The sequence below is a fragment of the Chiloscyllium plagiosum genome, unplaced genomic scaffold, assembly GCF_037043375.1.
Source record: "Chiloscyllium plagiosum isolate Xiang-an unplaced genomic scaffold, Cpla_swu_hap1 HiC_scaffold_3, whole genome shotgun sequence".
Lineage (NCBI taxonomy): Eukaryota > Metazoa > Chordata > Chondrichthyes > Orectolobiformes > Hemiscylliidae > Chiloscyllium > Chiloscyllium plagiosum.
In genome coordinates, this window is record NW_028270141.1 from 24,259,611 (window position 1) to 24,281,021 (window position 21,411).

The 21,411-nt window shown below is 40.8% G+C and overlaps 1 protein-coding gene across 1 annotated transcript in view; it reads right to left on the bottom strand.

Annotated features, from left to right (window-relative positions):
* allc (allantoicase) overlaps positions 1 to 21,411 on the bottom strand; it is a 34,567-nt gene that overhangs the window by 5,331 nt on the left and 7,825 nt on the right. The window contains exons 5-11 of the mRNA XM_043678553.2: positions 18,459 to 18,584; positions 16,232 to 16,311; positions 11,826 to 11,958; positions 11,398 to 11,553; positions 10,539 to 10,612; positions 8,859 to 8,967; positions 3,136 to 3,263 (exon numbers count right to left, since the gene is read on the bottom strand). Of these exons, the coding sequence (XP_043534488.2) occupies positions 3,136 to 3,263; positions 8,859 to 8,967; positions 10,539 to 10,612; positions 11,398 to 11,553; positions 11,826 to 11,958; positions 16,232 to 16,311; positions 18,459 to 18,584 (806 nt within the window). The remainder of the gene's footprint in view (positions 1 to 3,135; positions 3,264 to 8,858; positions 8,968 to 10,538; positions 10,613 to 11,397; positions 11,554 to 11,825; positions 11,959 to 16,231; positions 16,312 to 18,458; positions 18,585 to 21,411) is intronic.

Below are 21,411 nucleotides of genomic sequence, written 5' to 3' on the forward strand. Positions count from 1 at the left end.
GTATCCTTGGGATTATTAAATATGAATGTGAATTTAAATGTTGTAAATGGGCTTTTAGTAATCAAGCACTTTTTTAAAAAGCTTTCAATCGAGCTTTACATTATCTCAGCCTGCGTCCACAGGTTTGCCTGTTATGGATATGCTATTATGGAGTTAGAATGGTAAGTTTAATGGCAAAGAATGATGGATAGGAGACATGGGTTGGCATAAGTTTGCAATGGTTGGTACAGGATTTTATAAGGGACCATGTAGATAAGTGAGGGAGTCATGGGCTGGAACAAATTGGCATAGTGACTTTGAAAGGCCATGACAGGAATGGAAGTGCATATGTTGGCTTGGAGTGTATGAGCAGCCTTGTGTGTTGAGTAAACTGGTTAGAGGTACTTTTGGAGGGGTGGTCATGGAGATTATTGGATGAGCTATGATGGTGAGGGAGCACTTAAGCTAACGTGAGAAATGTGAGGGGCAAAGGCTAGAGGTGATCGCTTTCCTTGCAAGTCCTAGATCACCAAAGCTTTCTTTCACACAGCCTACCTCTGCCCCAAATAACTGCCTCCACACTGTTTCCAGGAGCAGCAAACCTGAGTCCAGTTAACATAATCCTCTAACCCCTTACCCCAATCACCCAGAAAGTAGATTAAAATGCCTGGTGTACTTTCTCCTTACACTTGAGTGAAAGTGAAGACAGAGGGTGGTGGTGGAGGGTTGTTTTTCAGACTGGAGGCCTGTGACCAGTGGAGTGCCACAAGGATCGGTGCTGAGTCCTCTAGTTTTTGTCATTTACATAAATGATTTGGATGCGAGCATAAGAAGTACAGAGAGTAAGTTTGCAGATGACACCAAAATTGGAGGTGTAGTGGACAGCGAAGAGAGTTAGCTCAGATTACAACAGGATCTGGACCAGATGGGCCAATGGGCTGAGAAATGGCAGATGGAGTTTAATTCAGATAAATGTGAGGTGCTGTATTTTGGGAAAGCAAATCTTAGCAGGACTTATACACTTAATGGTAAGGTCCTAGGGAGTGTTGCTGAACAAAGAGACCTTAGGTTCATAGCTCCTTGAAAGTGGAGTTGCAGGTAGATAGGATAGTGAAGAAGGCGTTTGGCATGCTTTCCTTTATTGGTCAGAGTACTGAGTACAGGAGTTGGGAGGTCATGTTGCAGCTGTACAGGACATTGGTTAGGCCACTGTTGGAATATTGCGTGCAATTCTGGTCTCCTTCCTATCGGAAAGATGTTGTGAAACTTGAAAGGGTTCAGAAAAGATTTACAAGGATGTTGCCAGGATCTGAGGATCTGAGCTACAGGGAGAGGCTGAACAGGCTGGGGCTGTTTTCCCTGGAGCGTTGGAGGCTGAGGGTTGACCTTATATAGATTTACAAAATTATGAGGGGCATGGATAGGATAAATAGACAAAGTCTTTTCCCTGTGGTCAGGGAGTCCAGAATTAGAGGGCATAGGTTTAGGGTAAGAGGGGAAAGATATAAAAGAGACCTCAGGGGCAACGTTTTCACGCCGAGAGTGGTACGTGTATGGAATGAGCTGCCAGAGGATGTGGTGGAGGCTTGTACAATTGCAACATTTAAGAGGCATTTGGATGGGTATATGAATAGGAAGGGTTTGGAGGGATACGGGCCGGGTCCTAGCAGGTGGGACTAGATTGGGTTGGGATATCTGGTCGGTATGGATGCGTTGGACTGAAGGGTCTGTTTCCATGCTCTACATCTCTATGACTCTATGACTCTAAGTCTTGGTTGACCGAGAACCTTGCACCTTAATAACACAGATTAGAATAGCAATGGACTAAAAGTAGCCAGCAACCCTGTGCTATGACCATTAGAAGCAGGAGAAGGGAGAAAAATAGATCTTATAATAGATCGAGTTAAGATTGCACATTACATCACAACCTTTTGCTTTCAGGACCTACAAATGTAAATTGTTAGGTTCTAAATTAGATAGCATGTGCAATCAGATGTATGTTTGCTTGGAGGCTCACTGAAGATGTTACCTAGTATGGTGATGAAACGTCTGAAAATGAACCTTCCAGCTCAGCGAGCAAACCTACATCCAGAACCCCAACCTGAGCTACAAATCTTCTCAAAACTTGATTGTACAATCAGAGTCAGATGCCAGTTTACATTGCCTCTGTCAGTTTAAAGATTAGGGACTCTTGTAGCAGAATGGTAGTGTCCCTACCTTTGATCTAGGAGGCCTGTGTTCAATACCCAGCTGTTCCACAGGTGTGTAATAACATCTACAAATATCACTTGATTATAAAATATCTGCATTTTCAGTTTCTTTTGCTGATGTTGGAAATTCTTTGAAAACCCTAAATTATTTGACTGAACTATTGATTTAATGTTGAGTTGCTTTTTAAGATAGGCTCCTAGTATTTTCTTTCAACTTAAATAATTTCCATTCAAACTTCATATCAAGCAGATTATAAATTCCTAAATCAGACTGGCATACAACTCTCTCAATGATATCGCTCAACGAGATCACTCTTTGTTTTAAGATGATTTTTTCCTTTAATTGAGTCTTCAGAAGTTGGGCAACCTGTTTCAGGGTCTCAAACTTCTGTAAGACACAAGGATATATGTGAGTGGTCAAAGTAACTCTTTCCTCCACTCTTCAGTAATGAGAGAGTAAAGGTTAATATTAGGGTTAGGGTTATCTCAGTTACTCCGGAACCATGCAACACAATAAGAGATCATTCTGTCCAATAACTCTGCCAGTCATTATGTTGAAAGAGCTTCTCAATTAATCATTCCCAAAGCCACTGTAAGTGTCTCTGTTACCAGAGAAGCCATTTAGAGTCAAGAGTCATAGAGATATACAGCACGGAAACAGACTCTTCGGGCCAACTTGTCCAAGCTGACAAAATATCTTAAATTAATCGAGTCCCATTTGCCAGCACTTTGCCCATTTATTTACACATCCAGATGTTTTTTAAATGTTGTAATTATACCAGCCTCAACTACTTCCTCTGACAATTCATTCCATACACACACCAAGTTTCTTACATTCATAGTTAGGAATTTTGGGTACAATATGGCTCCATGCATATTCTATTTAGTTTCTTGACTGATCAACAATAATACGACTTGAGGACGTCTGACTTCTATCTATATATACCTTAGTAATTGGCAGCAATAACTTCCATTTCAAACCACGGCAGTCTTTCCACTTTGTAGCAATTCTTTCTTTTTCTTCTTCTGGAGTTATAGAACATCCTTCAATTTTACAACTATCTGGGAAGTTACCTGGTGACAAAAAGGTGAAGAAAATGTTTGAATGCAATGTTAATATTTTTGTCACTAGATTTTACTTAGCTAAGACTGTTACCTTTTTGTTGCTGCAAACTATACAGGGAATTCCAACTCATCTCAGGAAAGGAAGGTGGATTAAACTCAAAAACAGGAACTCAACCCTATACACTGCAAATTCACCTTCCTCTGGTTTATCAAAGCAGATGGAAGACCATATTGATAACTCATTTTGCATCTGATCTCCTTAAGCCTTCCCTTTATCTCCAAAGATCTCTTTAACTTCTCATAAAGTCTCAGTATAAAAAACGTGGCCATTTTTCTGTAGTAACTTCAATGACAGAAGTAGAATTCTATACAGTACTGTTTATGAATAACATGTTTTTTTCACTACGACATTGTATTCTTGGCTTCAGGGTGACATCCTGGATGCCAACATATCTCTCGCACCATTTTGGTCAACCTCCAGTCTTCAGGGTCTCCTGTGACTATCGATGATACAAATATCTCAGCAAGGGACCCAGCAATCACTTCCCGAGGGTACACCTGATCAGGTCCTGGGGACTTATCCACTTTTATGCATTTCAAGACATCCAGCTGTTCCCATTTTTCAAGATGTCACCATCTATTTCCCCACATTCTATATCTTCCATGTTCTTCTCCACCGTAAACACTGATGCAAAATACTCATTTAGTATCTCCCACATCTCCTTCGGCTCCACACATAAGCTGCCTTGCTGATCTTTGAGGGGCCCTATTCTCTCCCTAGTTACCATTTTGTACTTAATGTATTTATAAAAACCCTTTGGATTCTCCTTAACCTGATTTACCAAAGCTATCTCATGTCCCCTTTTTGCCCTCTTGAGTATACTCCTATTGCCTTTATACTCTTCGAAGGATTCAATTTGATCTCTCCTGTCTACATCTGACATATGATTCCTTCTTTTTCTTAACCAAAACCTCAATTTCTGAAGTCATCCAGATTTTCCCTACACTTACCAGCCTTTCCTTTCACCCTAACAGGGATATATTGTCTCTGGCCTCTGTTAGCTCATTTTTGAAGACTCCCATTTTCTAGCCATCCCTTTACCTCTGAACATCTGCCCCCAGTCAGCTTTTGAAAGTTCTTGCCTAATACCATCAAAATTAGCCATCCTCTAATTTCGAACTTCAACTTTTAGATCCGGTCTTTCCCTTTTCCATCATTATGTTAAAACTAATAGAATTAGAAAGCTATGGAACGATAGATCGGTGAGCCTGACATTGGCGGTGGGCAAGTTGTTGGAGGGAATCCTGAGGGATAGGACTTACATCAATTTGGAAAGGCAAGGACTGACTGGGGATAGTCAGCATGGCTTTGTGTGTGGGAAATCATGTCTCACAAACTTGATTGAGTTTTTTGAAGAAGTAACAAAGAGGATTGATGAGGGCAGAGTGGGAGATGTGATCTGTATGGACTTCAGTAAGGCATTCAACAAGGTTCCCCATGGGAGACAGGTTAGCAAGGTTAGATCTCATGGAATACAGGGAGAACTTGCCATTTGGGTACAGAACTGGCTCGAAGGTAGAAGACAATGGGTGGTGGTGGAGGGTTGCTTTTCAAATTGGAGGCCTGTGACCTGTGAAGTACCACAAGGATCAGTGCTGGGTTCACTTTTTTCATCATTTACATGAATGATTTGGATGTGAACATAGGAGGTATAGTTAGTAAGTTTGCAAAATTGGAGGTACAGTGGACAGCAAAAAAGGTTACCATACAGTACAACATCTTGACCAGATGGGCCAATGGGCTGAGGAGTGGCAGATGGAGTTTGATTTAGATAAATGTGAGGTGCTGCATTTTGGAAAAGCAAATCACAGCAGGACTTATACACTTAATGGTAAAATCCTGAGGAGTGTTGCTGAACAAAGAGACCTTGGAGTGTGGGTTCATAATACCTTGAAAGTAGAGTCACAGGTAGATAGGATAGTGAAGAAGGCATTTGCTATGCTTTCCTTTATTGGTCAAAACATTGAGTATAGGAGTTGGGAGGTCATGTTGTACAAGCAATTGGTTAGGCCATTTTTGGAATATTACATGCAACTCTGGTCTCCTTCCTATTTCAAAGGATGTTGTGAAACTTGAAAGGATTCAGAAAAGATTTACAAGGATACTGTCAGGGTTGGAGGATTTATAGGCTGTTTTCCCTGGAGTGTCAGAGGCTGAGGGGTGACCTTATAGATGTTTATAAAATCATGAGGTGCATGGATACAATAAATAGACAAGGTCTTTTCCCTGGGGTGGGGCAATCCAGAACTAGATGGCATAGGTTTAGTGTGAGGGGGGTAAGATATAAAAGGGACCTAAGGCACAGCTTTTTCCACAGAGGGTTGTGTGTGTGGAATGAGAGGAAATGGTGGAGGCAGGTACAATTGGAACATTTAAAAGGCATCTGGATGGGTATACAAATAGGATGGGTTTAGAGGGATATGTCTGTTTCCATGCTGTATATCTCTATGACTCTATGACACTTATGTTATGTCCTGTGGTATTTAATTTATATTCCATTGTTTTCCTTTCCTTGTCTGACTATTTTATCTGTCCACATTAAATTAAAAATCCAAGCTCATTTTCTCAGTCAGAGTCCTCTGTATTTTATTTATCTTCTTGTTATCTGAACCCCATCCTTCAATGTGGTATCATCTGAAAGTTGCTGCATCTATCTTCCACTTCAAATCATGTATATAAATTAAAACGAGCAATGGCAGCATTACTGCATGTGACACTTAGTCATCATTCTCAATTCTCAGCCCAACATGATCATTCCTTTATCACTTAATTGAATCTATGCCTTTTTTTCCTCCAAGTATATGTATCAACCTTTCTAATTTATGAAATAATTGATTCTCTGGCATGGTATCCAAGAGTTACACTGACATATTAAACAAATCATACATAAAGAAAAACAATTGCAATTAGGGCCTCCATTTACTCTAAGAACTCTGGTAATTTTTAGACAACACATCCATCCCATAAATCCTTCCACCTTCCTCTGACCATACAATATGTAACATGTTTCAGCTGCCATCTCTTTACAAAACACACTCAACAAAAAAAATTGAAAGAATCGCAGATGCTGAAAATCCCTCCACTAAGACTGCCAGATCTGCTGAGCTTTTCCAGATATTTCTGTTTATGACACCCATATTCAAGCCTTACCTGATAGATTGCAACTGATTTTTTTTTTTAAATGAAGTACGTATCATCCCTAACTCTAGATATCCACTTCCTACAGTGATTGAATGTTCTTTTCATGCTCTCCTGGTCCCAAATTCACCCACGCCTTGGTGCTACTCCCATCTAGTTGAAGTCTGATCTCGCCATCTGGAACTTGCTGATCACTCCTTCCATTTCTTTACCTCTGGGTTCACAGAGAAGTAATTAACTTAACTTTCTCTGAAGTAGTTAACTTAACTTGAGGAAGTGAACAATTTGATAAATTTTGATGTTTTATTTTTATTATTGTCCAACAACAGATAACTATAGACACTGCTGGCTGAGAATTATTGTGAATTACAGTACTGATCCAGGGAACTTGCACTGAAGTAATGCGTGGTGCCTAAATGCAAACACCTTCATTCGACAGACAAGGAATATGCACTATCAAATAGCTCTTAGAGCAAATTCAAGAATCATTTCCCCACATGGACATGATTGATGAAGAGCAACATTAGATGGCATTACTCAGGAAATTGTGAGGTCACAACTTGTTATTTTTCATCCATTTAATTTAATTATCAGATGGCAAATAATGGGTTCTGAGCCCAAAGCTTCCCAACCATCACTAACTGCTATGATCACCACTTCTTATAGTGTATGGCCCCTTATCGGAGTGGAGTCATGCATTATTAAAGCACATGTTAATTGAATGCGGGAGTGAAGTTGCCAACTACCTTCAAAGTGAAGACTGGTGGGAAGCCAAAGGATTGGGAAGCCTTTAAAACCAGTAGAGGGCAACTAAAAAAGCAGTAATGGTGGGGGGGAAGGGGGAGGGAGGGGAGGGGGGGATAAAATATCAGAGTAAAATAGCTAGTCATACAATAGAATTCTGAAAGAGTTTGAGTTAGATACATAAAAGGTTAGATGGAGGCAAGAGTGAACATTGGACCACTGGAAAATGAAGCTGGAGAAGAAGGATTGGGGAACAAAGGAATGGCAAAGGAATTGAATAGATACTTTGCATCTGTCTTCACAGTGGAAGACACCAGCAGCATACCTGCACTTCAAGAGAGTCAGAGGTCAGAGGTGAGTGTAGTGGCCATCACTAAGAAGAAGATGCTGGGGAAGCTGAAAGATCAGAAGGTAGATAAATCACTTGGACCAGACGGACTACACCCCAGAGTGGTGAAGGAAATAGCTAAGACGATTGTAAAGGTATTGGTAGTGATCTTTCAGGAATCACTGGAGTTAGTGAGGACCACAAAAGACTGGAAAATGGCTCTTTATGCACCTTCGTAGGAGGAATAGAGGCATGGACTATTTTCTAAATGGAGAAAGGCTTTGGAAATCTGAAGCACAAAGGGACTTAGGAGTCCTCGTTCTCGATGCTCTTCAGGTTAACATGCAGGTTCATTTGGCAGTTAGGAAGGCAAATGCAATGTTAGCACTCATTTCAAGAGGGCTAGAATACAAGAACTGGGATGTACTGCGAAATCTGTATAAGGCTCTGGTCAGACCGCATCTGGAAATTGTGAACAATTTTGCAATCCATTCTAAAAGATGAAAGACTTAGCAGCCATCTTGGTTTGTTCAATATATTGTTTCAGTTGCATGACACTGAGAATTTTTGCTATAAATCTGTGAGTTATGATGTTGCTCCACAACTACTTGATGAAGGAGCAGCATTCCAAAAGCTAGTACTTCCGAATAAACCCGTTGGTCAATAACCTGGTGTTGTGTGATTTTTAATTTGTCCACCCCAGTCCAACACTGGCACCTCCACGTCATGATATTATTCCAAAGAAGTGCATGGAAATCTTTCCCATTGTCCCAACCAACATTTCCTCCTCAACCAACAATATTAAAATAAATGAGTGAAGACATAGGAATGGCTAGAAATCATTCAGTCCCTTGAAAGTCTGTTCCCATCTCCATCAGTTCTATTATCTGGTTATTATTTGGTTTTGCTGCTTGTGGAAACTTGCTGTGGTTCAAATTAGTTGCTTTCTTTCCCCATTAACACAAGACTTCACATCACAAGTACTTTATTCGCTGTGAGGTACTTTGGGAGGTCCTGAGATTATGAAAGATGCTTTATAATTACAAGCTGTCTTGACAGGGTGGAACTGGACTTGTGGGAGAATCTAGAACGATGGTATCATTTTTTCAAAACTAAAGATAAGCAGTTTGAGACAGAAATGAAGAGAGTTTCTTTTCTCTGAGATTTATGAGTCTTTAAAACTCTCTTCAATGGCTTAGTGCCATTATATGAACATTGAGGGCAATATCATGTAAGTGCACTATGCATTTGTGCAATGTTATCCAAAGAGTTTAATTTCAGGCTAATTATGTGATGAAAGAGTCTGCTATCTTCTACTGACTTTTCACTGTACCTTTGAAGTGGCTGGTATCAATATCAATGTGAGTTATTACACCAGGATGTCCAAGTCTAAAAACAGCCCACTCACAACCAGGTACCTGTAAAATACCCTGATCATCTGCCTAGAAAGAGAGACAATTAGCCAAAATCAGTCAAAATCACATTTAGAAATGACCTTCTAGAAAAATCAGCAGTACGTACATCAAACAGAGGGCAAAATTGTGACAAGCTCCTGGGAATGGGAAATAAGGTGACCAGAGGCACTTAATTGAGAGAAAGACAAAAGTCAGCTTTCCAACAGTGGAATGAATGTTAGTGGTGGGATTGAGAATGGATCTGAATCAAGCAGTGAGAACCATTTTTTAATGTACCTGCAAGTCAAACTCATGAAAAGACAACTTCAACAGAACAAATTCTAGCTTTCAAATTAGACATGCAGCAAACAAGAAACATGCCTTCAGAACCTGCCAACCACGTTTCTTCAACTTGAAGGTTAGGGTGGCACAGTGGCTCAGTGGTTAGCACTACTGCCTCACAGCGCCAGGGATGCCAGGGATGTGGGGTTTGCACGTTCTCCCTGTATTTGTGTGAGTTTCCTCCGAGTGCTCCGGTTTCCTCCCACTGTCCAAAAGATGTGCAGGTCAGGTAAATTGGCCATTGTGTTAGGTGCATTAGTCAGAGGGAAATGGGTCTGGGTGGTTTACTCTTTGGAGGGTCAGTGTGGACTTGTTGAGCCAAAGGGCCTGTTTCCACACTGTAGGGAATCTAATCTAATTTGTGACTGGTTAAAGGTGTGTGAAGCAGGATGGGTAGGGTCTCGTGGACTAGATTGGGTAGGAGCTGCTCATTCTTCTATGGGGATCAAAGGAAGAGGACACAATGATTCACTGAAATCATATGGCAGCTGTGAAAAGGAATAGGACATCACAAAACAAAAGAGGGAAGGCCCATGAAGACTTGCGAGAAGCAGAGGAAGGAAACTGGAGTGTACAGGGAAGATCGATATCTGCAGTAGTGTAAGCATGACTGTGGGGAGTTATACATGGTTGGTCAATGATGGTGTCCTGAGAATAAAGGATAACACAAAAGATGTTCAAAGATGATAGCGGTGGGGTCAGAGATGAACGATGGTGGGTCGGGGGTAATGGGAAACGTTTCAGTGTGCTGAGCCCTTTAGTTAAAGGTAACATGTCAAAGCAATTGCTAGCTGGTTAAGAGCAATGGGTGTTCTTTCAAGAATTACCAAAGACAGGGTAAGGAGATGGAGTGACATGCCAGATAGGCATGTGATACCCTCACTGCATCCAGAATCTGGCCCCTTTAAGATCTCTTGATCTGCTGATCAAATATTGCTGTGTAAGTGCCAGCAAATCCAGAATTTACAACTCCTCATAAACTGCCAGACTGGTGTTGCTGGATGGCAAAAAGTGGATGCCATCAAATATGGCACCCTGACCTTCACACATGTGAGAAAAGAGCAGGGCCTGCCAGTTTCAGACCATCCCCATCCCATGATTGTCCAGGCCCCTATATCTAATTGGCTGACTACCACACAACTGTCTGTGGCCAGCCACCATATTTCTGAGCAGAAGTGAGGTCCATTTCAAGTTTAGCCATTGGGATCTACGATATGACAAAATACCCAGAGTGACTTACAAACTAAACAAGAGTGGATAGGCCATTTGTTTCCTACCTTTAAAATTGCCGGTCTGTCCAACCTCCTGGCTGTCTCCCATCCATCAGACATAACTTTAGATCTTCCAATGCCTTCAGAGATAGGTTATGGGATTTAAAATGTAATGAACGTTAAAATATTAAAAAAGAGAAGTTCAAACAGAGAAGGGGTGGTTTAATTTGCCTTTACTGAAAATGGTCAGGGAGAGGAAAAAAGGGACAAATGTAAGTTGGCAAGCAGTTTTAACCTATAATATTAATGATTTGTCTATCTCATATTCACCATTAGGAGAAATGAGAGAAATTATTGAGTGTTAGAAAAATAAAATTTTGGTGCCTTTAAATTAACATTATCTTGGGAGAGTGGATATGGCTTCATGTACATATCTCAATCAATCTATATATATCTAATGCATGTATTTATGATTGAAGAATTACCACTACAGTCAGTTGTGTGAATAACACCGTAGTTCCGTTCCTGTGCAATCGTCTTATAAGAAAATCACAAAACAGCAACACCATTTAAAATAATGGGGCCCAAAGCGTGTTATAACCAATAAATGCTTTAAAACTTCATGCTTTAGAAACAGTGTTCCCAATTCATCAATTGTGTTATAGCGAATTTGCATTAACGAAACACACATTATAGCAGAATGACCTGTAGTGTTAATAGAATTGACTCTTCTAATAACACTTTATCAGACACAATTGCATAATTTATTTTTAAAGTAAAATTTTAAAAAAGAGTAAGACTCTTATCATAGCAAAACTGCTCTGTTATAAACTGTACCTGCAAATGCCACAAGGACTGCCAATTGTTAATTAGCAACACAAAATGTGAGACAATACCTGCAGGCAAATGCATTCCAATTAATTACCGATAATGTTCTTAGGGTGTCCAAAATGAGCATCACTGTATCCCAAGCATACACCCCCATTGGTCATTGCAACCAGATCTATTTCCTGCTTTGGTGAAACTGATAACCAATCTCTTTTGCCGATGCCATAAACTCTGAGTCGTGCAATTCCACCATCTGAGGAAAGAAAGCAAGAAGCATTATGTGCTTTCTGGTCAATATGCTTGACCAGACACATTAAAAAGAATGTAGCTTGTGTTACAGTCCTTGTTAATATTGTATTATTTTTATTTAATTCTTTTATCAGTTTTGTTTTAGGAGATCTGAACAGGAACTTGTGAGCTAAGATTGACTATCGCTATTCTCCTTCCTTGAAAAGTCTCATTTCAACCTCGGTGATGTTCATTCTAGGAAGTAACTTCCTTCCCTTTGCTTTCTTGATTGATTACCTGGGTACATGTTCAGTCTGATGTGAGTCCATCGCTCCAGTTTCTGGGTCGAAAAATAATTATGGCACTTATCAACATAGCCCGGTTGCAGGATTGTCATTGGAACCAATTCAGTCCAGAACTCTGACAACAACTACAACAGAAGGTCTTGTAAATATTATTGTTTATCATTTTAAGGACAATCTACAATTTATAGACAAACATTCTAAAATAAAAATCAAAACTCCCAAGTAACTATTCAACTGAACATACGCTTATCTCACACACCCCATAACTACACCTCGCCCTGACCTTTACATGTCCCACATTCTAACTTAAACAATGCATCCCTTACCTTGCCACTTTGCACCTTACCCAGTTAGAACCCTACTTTGACCCAGTTCTTACTTGGCACCCTGGTTACCTGGCATCATACACCTGGAACCTACCCTTACCTCCTGGCATCCTATCCCTGGCCCTCGACCCACAGCTGGCACCTTACTTCCCTGACACTCTGCCTAGCAGGAAGCTGACTAACTTGGCACCCTGCCCCTTACTCATGTGGCATTCTAATCCTGGCACCCTAGCCCTCCCCAGCTGGCATCCTCCCAACTGGAAGACAATTTACCTAACATCCTGTTTACTTGATGTACTGTTGGTTTGACAGCAGCTGTCAGAGTGGCTGTCAGGACTCCGTGTTTCAGAATGTGGCAGCTGACAGATTTGAAAAGGGGGCGTGGTTTGTCTTCCTCTAACGCTTCTGCACCACTAAACAATTAGCAGAATGGAGGTCTGCGTTTCCATTGCTGAGGGAACCCTGATCAGAATCTACTGTCAGAAATGCAGAGCTCCATTCTTCCAATGGCCAAAGTACCACTCCTTGGAAAATCTGCCACGTTATTTCTGAACTGTATTAAAGACACCAGAAAGTCTTGAGGTAACATTGGGTTGTGCCTTGCCTCTGAGGAAGTACATGGGGTCCAAGCATGTAGATGAGGGCAGAGCAGTTGACATGGTACACATGGACTTCAGTGAAGCCTTTGATAAGGTTCCACAAGGTAGGCTATTGGAGAAAATGCAGAGGCATGGAATTGAGGGTGATTTAGCAGTTTGGATTAGAAACTGGCTTTCTGAAAGAGGCAGCGTGTGGTGGTTGATGGAAAATATTCAGCCTGGGGTCCGGTTACTAGTGGTGTGCCACAAGGATCTGTTTTGGGACCATGCCGTTTGTCATTTTTATAAAGGTGGATGGATTAGTAAATTTGCAGATGACACTAAAGTCGGTGGAGTAGTGGACAGTTTGGAAGACTGTTACAGGTTGCAGGGGGACTTGGATAAACTGCAGGATTGGGCTCTTAGATGGCAAATGGAGTTCAATGCAGCTAAATGTGAGGTGATGCACTTTGGGAAGAATAACAGGAAGGCAGAATACTGGGTCAATGGAAAGATTCTTGATAGTGTGGATGTGCAGAGGGATCTGGGAGTCCATGTACATAGATCCCTGAAAGTTGCCGCCCAGGTGGATAGTGCTGTTAAGAAGGCATACGGTGTTAGGTTTCATTGGTAGAGGGATTGAGTTCCAGAGCCGCAATATCATGCTACAACTATACAAAATGCTGGTGCAGCCAAACTTGGAATATTGTGTGCAGTTCTGGTCCCCATATTTCAGGAAGGATGTGGAAGCATTGGAAAAGGTGCAGAGGAGATTTACTAGGATGTTGCCAGGTCTGGAGGGAAGGTCTTATGAGGAAAGGCTGAGAGACTTGGGTCTGTTCTCATTAGAAAGAAGAAGGCTCGGGGGGGATTTGATAGAGACATACAAGATGATCAGAGGATTAGATAGGGTAGACAGTGAAAGTCTTTTTCCTAGGACAATGACATCAGCTTGTACAAATTGAGGGGTGATAGATTTAAGACAGATGTCAGAGGCAGGTTTTTTATGCAGAGAGTGGCAAGGGCATGGAATGCCCTACCTGCTAATGTAGTCAACTCAGCCACATTAGGGAGATTTAAACAATCCTTAGATAAGCACATGGATGATTTTGGGATAGTGTAGGGGGACGAGCTGATAATAGTTCACAGGTCGGCGCAACATTGAGGGCCGAAGGACCTGTTCTGCACTGCATTGTTCTATGTTCTATGTTCTATGTTCTATGTTCTATGTTCTATGTTCTATGTTCTATGTTCTATGCTCTATGCTCTATGCTCTAAGTCCACACCAGAATGTTTGGCAGCACAATGGCTCAGTGGTTAGTACGGCTGCCTGACAGTGCCAGGGACCCGGGTTGAATTCCAGCCTCAGGCAACAGTCTGTGTGGAGTCTGTCCAGTTTTCTAGTGTCTGTGTGGGTTTCTTCCAGGAGCTCTGGTTTCCTCCCACAATTCAAAGATGTGCAGTTTAGGTGAATGGGCCCTGTTAAATTGCCCATAATGTTCAGGGATGTGTAGGTTAGGTTTATTAGTTAGGGGTCAATATAGAATAGGGGAATGGGTCGGTGTGGACTTAGTGCGCCAAATGGCCTGTTTCCACACTGTAAGGATTTGAAAAAAGAACTTAACATCCATGGAAAGTGTATCAACAAACAGGTTAAGTATCAACTTGTAAATCCTTCTAACCTATGCCAGGCAGTAACACAGGTGAGATTCATAACAGCCTTGTAATTGAAACGAATATGGAGCCTCTACCATCACTATTCATAACTCCAGGCTACTGTATACATGCACAAGTGTATCTTGCCACAACACCTCATTGGGGGTCATTCAGTTACTTCACTTGGTTGGGTACCAAGTATGATCAGATTGCATAGATTATAGATCATAGAATCTCTACAGTGTGGAAACAGGCCCTTCAGCCCAACAAGTCCACACCGACCCTCTGAAGAGTATCCCACCTAAACCCATTCGCCTACCCTATTATTCTGCATTTACCTCTGACTAATGCACCTAACCTACACATTACTGAACACAATGGACAATTTAGCACAGCCAATTCACCTAACCTGTACGTCTTTGGATTGTTGGAGGAAACAGATTGGTTCCACTAACACACAGTTTGATCCCTCTTCCTGTAGAGATGAATTTGGGACCTGCAGCCTTGTACAACCGATGGTGGAAGAGTTTGTGGTACTGTGGGTCAGACTTGCCGTTGGGCAGAGAACTAAGGAAGAAGATTAAAAGCAGCTTCCAGTTGCTGCCACCCCAGTTACCAATTTATAGTAAAATGCCATTACAGGTCAAATGGGTGCCCAATAATTAAATAGGGTAAAAAAATTAAATAATACCCTACATTGTACTGTGGAAAGGTTGCTAATGGCATCTGTCAAAGCTTAGAATTTGTGTACGTTTAGATTATAGCATTGTTTTGTGTCCCGTTTGAACAGCTAATGGCACAAGAGAAACTGTACATCTGAGACCTCTGTGAACAGGGAAACCTGAAATTGTGTGTACCTCTAAACAAATTAGATTGCAGGATTCAGAAATAAAATACAACAGGACTAAAAAGGAGCATGAATTACAGTGGATGAATTCAATGTTACATGAGGTTCAGAAAGAGAACAGAATGGATTGAGAGAAAGAAGAAAGTGACAGAAAGGAAAGGTTAAAAAAGATCAATGTCAGAGATATTACTGTGGTGTTTTACTACATGTCTACTGCAACAAGAAACTTCACAATATTCAATGAATATTAATGGTGAAACAAAGAGATTTGTGATGAAGTTAAAGGCAGAGTACTACGCTTTATGCAGCTGCTTTTAGGTACTGGAATGTAATCACATATTTGCGCCTTGCCTGAAGTTGCCATAACATAATGTTTAACGTATAAAATAATCATGGGCTCCCTGTTATTATAACAGCGAATTCTAGCTGATTGATACTGTATATATTAGTGCAATCGTAATTATAGTCTTTCAACCCAATTAAATCACAAACAATAAGTAACAGCTTACACAATGTAATTTATAAAAGTAAAATGTATAAATACATTAATGAATTTTTAATGAATTAGATTTCCTAAAATCCAGTGCAACAAGAGTAACCATCAGGAATTCAGAAACAATTTTTGATTCTTTGTACCTGATTTCCTGATAGCCAGTCCCATCACTCAAGGAGAAAGGGGAAATCTTTTCTTATAATCTCTTAGCAGCAAACTTACTTTTCTTTATTTATTTTAATCTGAAAGTATGGCATTCTCTTAATGACAATGTATTACATGCAAGCCGCAATAGGTGAAAAATTACAGGTAGTGCACCTGCAATCTATCTGCCCACACTCAGAGCAGACCAGGCACCTTTAACACAGGTGACGTACCATAAATCTACCCCAGTGTCCACCATTGTTACGCAAAAGACTTAACTATCATTGCTGAACAGAAGTACGTAAAATCTTTAGTTATCTATGACAGGGAAATTAAATGTAATCACTGACAAACCTTTCCGATTACTTCAAATTCCTTTTCTGAAGCAGCAGTTCCTGTTTTCTCCCCTCTTGGAGGCAGGTCTGGAATTTCATCTAGTCAGTAAGGGACAGTAAAGAGAAATCAGCTGAACACGCCTGATTGTAATACTCATAGATAACAGCTAATGTGCAACTGACAGCTAATCTGAGGATGGAGAGGTAGTGGCGGGTTCGATTAAAGAACATGGCTAGTGGTGGAGAATATGAGTTATGGATTACACTAGCCCTGAAGATTGAGCCTGGAGTAATTAAAAGGTTCAACCACCTAAAGAGAGAAATAATATAGTGTCATGTACTAGCTGCTAGCTCTGATGTATCATGTACACTCAACTCAGTGGCACATACATTTGAGAAATTAAAGATAGATGTTGTAACTGCAGGGACGTGAGATCCTGAGAGATCTGATGGAGATGACAGCAAGTGATTCTGGTTCAGTGTTAACCTTCTTATCTGGTTGAAAGGAGCATCTGTTTAAACTCTGAGAACATAATCGATGTTGACATTTATATAAATGATTTGGATGCGAGCATAAGAGGTATAGTTAGTAAGTTTGCAGATGACACCAAAATTGGAGGTGTAGTGGACAGCGAAGAAGCTTACCTCAGGTTACAACAGGATCTTGGTCAGATGGGGCCAATGGGCTTAGAAGTGGCAGATGGAGTTTAATTCAGATAAATGCGAGGTGCTGCATTTTGGGAAAGCAAATCTTAGCAGGACTTATACACTTAATGGTAAGGTCCTAGGGAGTGTTGCTGAACAAAGAGATCTTGGAGTGCAGGTTCATAGCTCCTTGAAAGTGGAGTTGCAGGTAGATAGGATAGTGAAGAAGGAGTTTGGTATGCTTTCCTTTATTGGTCAGAGTATTGAGTACAGGAGTCGGGAGGTCATGTTGTGGCTGTACAGGACATTGGTTAGGCCACTTTTGGAATATTCTGTGCAATTCTGGTCTCCTGCCTATCAGAAAGATATTGTGAAACTTGAAAGGGTTCAGAAAAGATTTACAAGGATGTTGCCAGGGTTGGAGGATTTGAGCTATAGGGACAGGCTGAACAGGCTGGGGCTGTTTTCCCTGGAGCATCGGAGGTTGAGGGGTGACCTTATAGAGGTTTATAAAATTATGAGGGGCATGGATAGGATAAATAGGCAAAGTCTTTTACCTGAGGTGGAGGAGTCCAGAACTAGAGGGCATAGGTTGAGGGTGAGAGGGGAAAGATATAAAAGAGACCTGAGGGGCAACTTTTTCACACAGAGGGTGGTACGTGTATGGAATGAGCTGCCAGAGGAAGTGGTGGAGGCTGGTACAATTGCAAAATGTAAAAGGCATTTGGATGGGTATATGAATAGGAAGGGTTTGGAAGGATATGGGCCGGATGCTCGCAGGTGGGACTAGATTGGGTTGGGATATCTGGTCTGCATGGACTGAAGGGTCTGTTTCCATGCTGTACATCTCTATGACTCTATGACTCTATGACCTCAATGAAGAATGTGGGGTGCTGTCAGAGGTACCATCTTTTGGATGAGCTATTGAAACAAATTCCCATTTAATCTCTTGCAGGGAATGCAGAAAAATTACATAGCACTATTCCAAAGAGAGAGTGAACTACCACAAAAGACAAATTAACTGGAGATAAGTGCTTTTTTTTGGATCTTGCTGTGTGCAGAGTCATAGCGAGTTACAGCATAGAAAAAGGCTCTTCAGCCCAACTTGTTCAGGCCACCATGTCTCCTATGTTTAACATAGCAAAAACACAAATGTCAACTACAATTCATTAGTTGTAAAATGCTGTGGAGTGCCCTACAGCTACAAAGTGCAGGAATTATATTTTGGATGAAGTTTTGTTTACTTGGTGGCATATCCCAGTGAATCAAGCAAAGACATTTGGACGACAAATCTCCGCAATGATCTTCATTTCAGCATTACTTTTGATTTCAAGTAGAAAAGATCAAAGGGAGACAAAAGAATACTCAGACATACATTGGGGATATCAGGGTTGGTCTATAATCACCTCCAAGCATCCTCACATCCAGAAGCCATCTTCTAACCCACTTAAGGTCAGAAATGCTATGCAGCATAATTGAATGTTTACAAGGGGACAAAGTTTGAGGGATGAAGGCAAATGATCTAGTGCGCTTGTGCAGAATTGAGGTTTTACCTGAATGCCATAAATGTCATACAGTGTAATAATGTGCTGCTTACTAACCAGTATTTAGGTTTGCAGCTGCAATCGATATACGAGGAGCATAATTGCCAGTAAAGTAAGAAGTATCTACGTCAAATCCATGTATGATTCCAGGCATGCCCAACTTGATAACACACCAGTCATGACCTATAAAGTACAAATATGAAATATACATTCAAAGAACAAGTTTTAATACACTCAAAGGGAATAAAAGCTGCAGCAAAATTAGAAACACAAGTTGAAGGATTCTAATAGTGGCTTAATTAGCATCGGGGTAATATTCATTTACACATTGGCCAAGTGTAAAAGTAGACAACTTCAAAGTCTAACTAATTGAATTGGTCATAGAATAATAGAGATGTACAGCATGAAAATAGACCCTTCAGTCCAATTTATCAATGCCAGGTTAATCCTAAATTAATCCAGACCCATTTGCCAGCATTTGGCCCAAATCCCTCTAAACCCTTTCTATTCATATACCCATCCAGATGCCTTTCAAATGCTGCAATTGCACCAGTGTCCACCACCTCCTCTGGTCGATTGGCTAGACAGCTGGTTTGCAATGCAGAGTGACACCAACAGATGGGTTCAATTCCTGAACCGGCTGATGTTACCGTTAAGAACTCTCCTTTTCAACCTCTCCCCTTTCTTGAGGCGTGGTGACCCTCAGGTTAAACGACAATCTCTAATGATGGACTATGACAACTTTACCTTCATATTTGAATGGAATAGAAATGGAATAAAAATAAAAATAAGGTTGTCTTAATCAATTTCACTTTGTAAATTAATAGTAAGTTTGTTTCTGGTGAAAATATATTTCATTAAAGATAAATACTGTATGTGCACTCAGCAAATAACCCAAACTTGGACCTTAATTTTAAGCCCACAAAACAGGTGGATTTGAGCCAGGTGAGAGGTTGCAAAGTTAAAATCTGGAACAGGAAACAAACTCCAACCCTTCCCCTTCATGTCCGGTTTTAAGAGAAACAGAACAAGAGTTGGCACAGTGGTACGCACTGCTACCTCACAGCACCAGAGACCTGGCTTCGATATCCGTCTCAGGTGACTGTGTGGAGTTTGCAAATTCTCCCCGTATCTGTGTGGGTTTCCTCCCACAGTCCAAAGATGTGCGGGTCAGGCGAATTGGCCATGCTATTTGCCCATAGTGTTAGATGCATTAGTCTGAGGGAAAAGGTCTCGGTGGGTTACTCTTCAGAGGATTGGTGTGGACTGATTGGGCCAAATGGCCTGTTTCCAAACTGTAGGGATTCTAACATAAAAAAGAGGCAGTTTGCTGGTCATTTGGTCAAAGTTTTTAAGGAAGCTGTATACCTTTATTTTAACAATGTTTTTATTTTAACCAAGTGCAATAAACTTATTTTTCTGGTAAGTCACCCATTCTATTTGAAGTTCTGGTGATGCTATTTGATCTCCAATAATGTGTTCACCGGTCACGGGAATTCAGTTTCTGATTTTCCACAGAACCTGTTTCATCACAGTGTGTTCCTCAGTGGTTTGTGAGAAGACTTGGTTGCAAAGTCACCAAAACAGTGAGGTATGACATATAAATTTTCCTCACAACACAAGGGGCGGTTCCTTACTCAATACATTGGCCAATATCTGAGCAGAAGAAAGGCAGAGGGATTGATGAAATAATAGAATTCACATACTTCAGTCTGGTCAGTGAAGTTGAGGGGGGAGAAGCTGAAACAACATTGAATCAGAGAAGAAGTTTGAATTTGAGAGAAGAATTGGGTCTATCTTAATCCTTCAATCAAATGATAATGTAGTAATTGGAGGGATTTTGCCAAGGAGAGGCAGACTTTACATTCTTTTCAAGATTGTCCTGTCAAATATGTTGCCATTCCTTCAATGTCTTGAGTCAAAGTCCTGGTGCTCCCTTTCTAACAGCACTGAGGTGTCCCTCTACGGCAAATACTACAGAGTTTCAAAAAGGCAACGCGCCTCCACCTTCTAAAGGGTGATTACAGGTGGTCAAAAAATGCTGGCCCAGCCATTGAATCCCACATATGAACACATTTAAAAAAATGGAAATCAATGACCAAGTCAATCATACATAAGATGCACTCAAGTCTGTAGCCTTCCATCTTGAAAATCCAGCAGTGGAAGACCTTGAAGATTGCTAGAGGAAAGGCTGTTGAGCAAGTCAGTAGAGACAACTTTATCAGAGCAAATAGAGGACCAGAGGAGAGGAAGTTCAAAATTATAGCATTTATTAAAGAGGTATATCTGGGGCAATCTGTGTTTGATGGTGGAGGAATGAGAGGCTTGAAAAATTGCCAGCTGAATTCCTGGACATCATTAAAAGATGGTGGACAACCATATATTGTTATTTTGTACTAACAAACTCAGGGTAGGCAGGTCATTCTAAAGGACAAGAACATGCTTCAAATCTTTTCAGTCAGCTTTTGCCCTAAATACCCTAAAAATTTTGATTTGTATAGTTTAACAAATCATCCTATCAGAAACCTTCAAGTCCATCATCAAGGCTCAAGTTTACCTCAGCTAATAGCTTTGTTATTATTAGTTGCTGCATGATTAAAAATAACCCCCTTATATTGTGTGTAACTAACATGAAAGGCCATTGCTGTAATACTTAATTTTTATTCTCTTTTGATCCTCTCCAGTTTTATTCTTTTTTCTTTCTTTAGGGCATTGGGTTGTGCCATGAAAAAGCTTGAAAAGTGCCAGAGTATTTTCCAGTTGCACCCATGTAGCTATTCTTCGTGTGTGAGCTTATGAATTCAGTATTGGTAGGCCATTTTACCATGGAATCATCACAGTTCAGCACAATCCAGTCCTCACCCAAATTCTAACTGATTTTGTTCATCATCATGTCTCGGGCACTATCCTTTGCTATGTTCAGCTAGCTCAACACAACCAAGGACCAAAGTCAGACTCTGAAACAAAAACAGAAATTGCTGGAGAAACCCAACAGGTTTGACCGCATCTG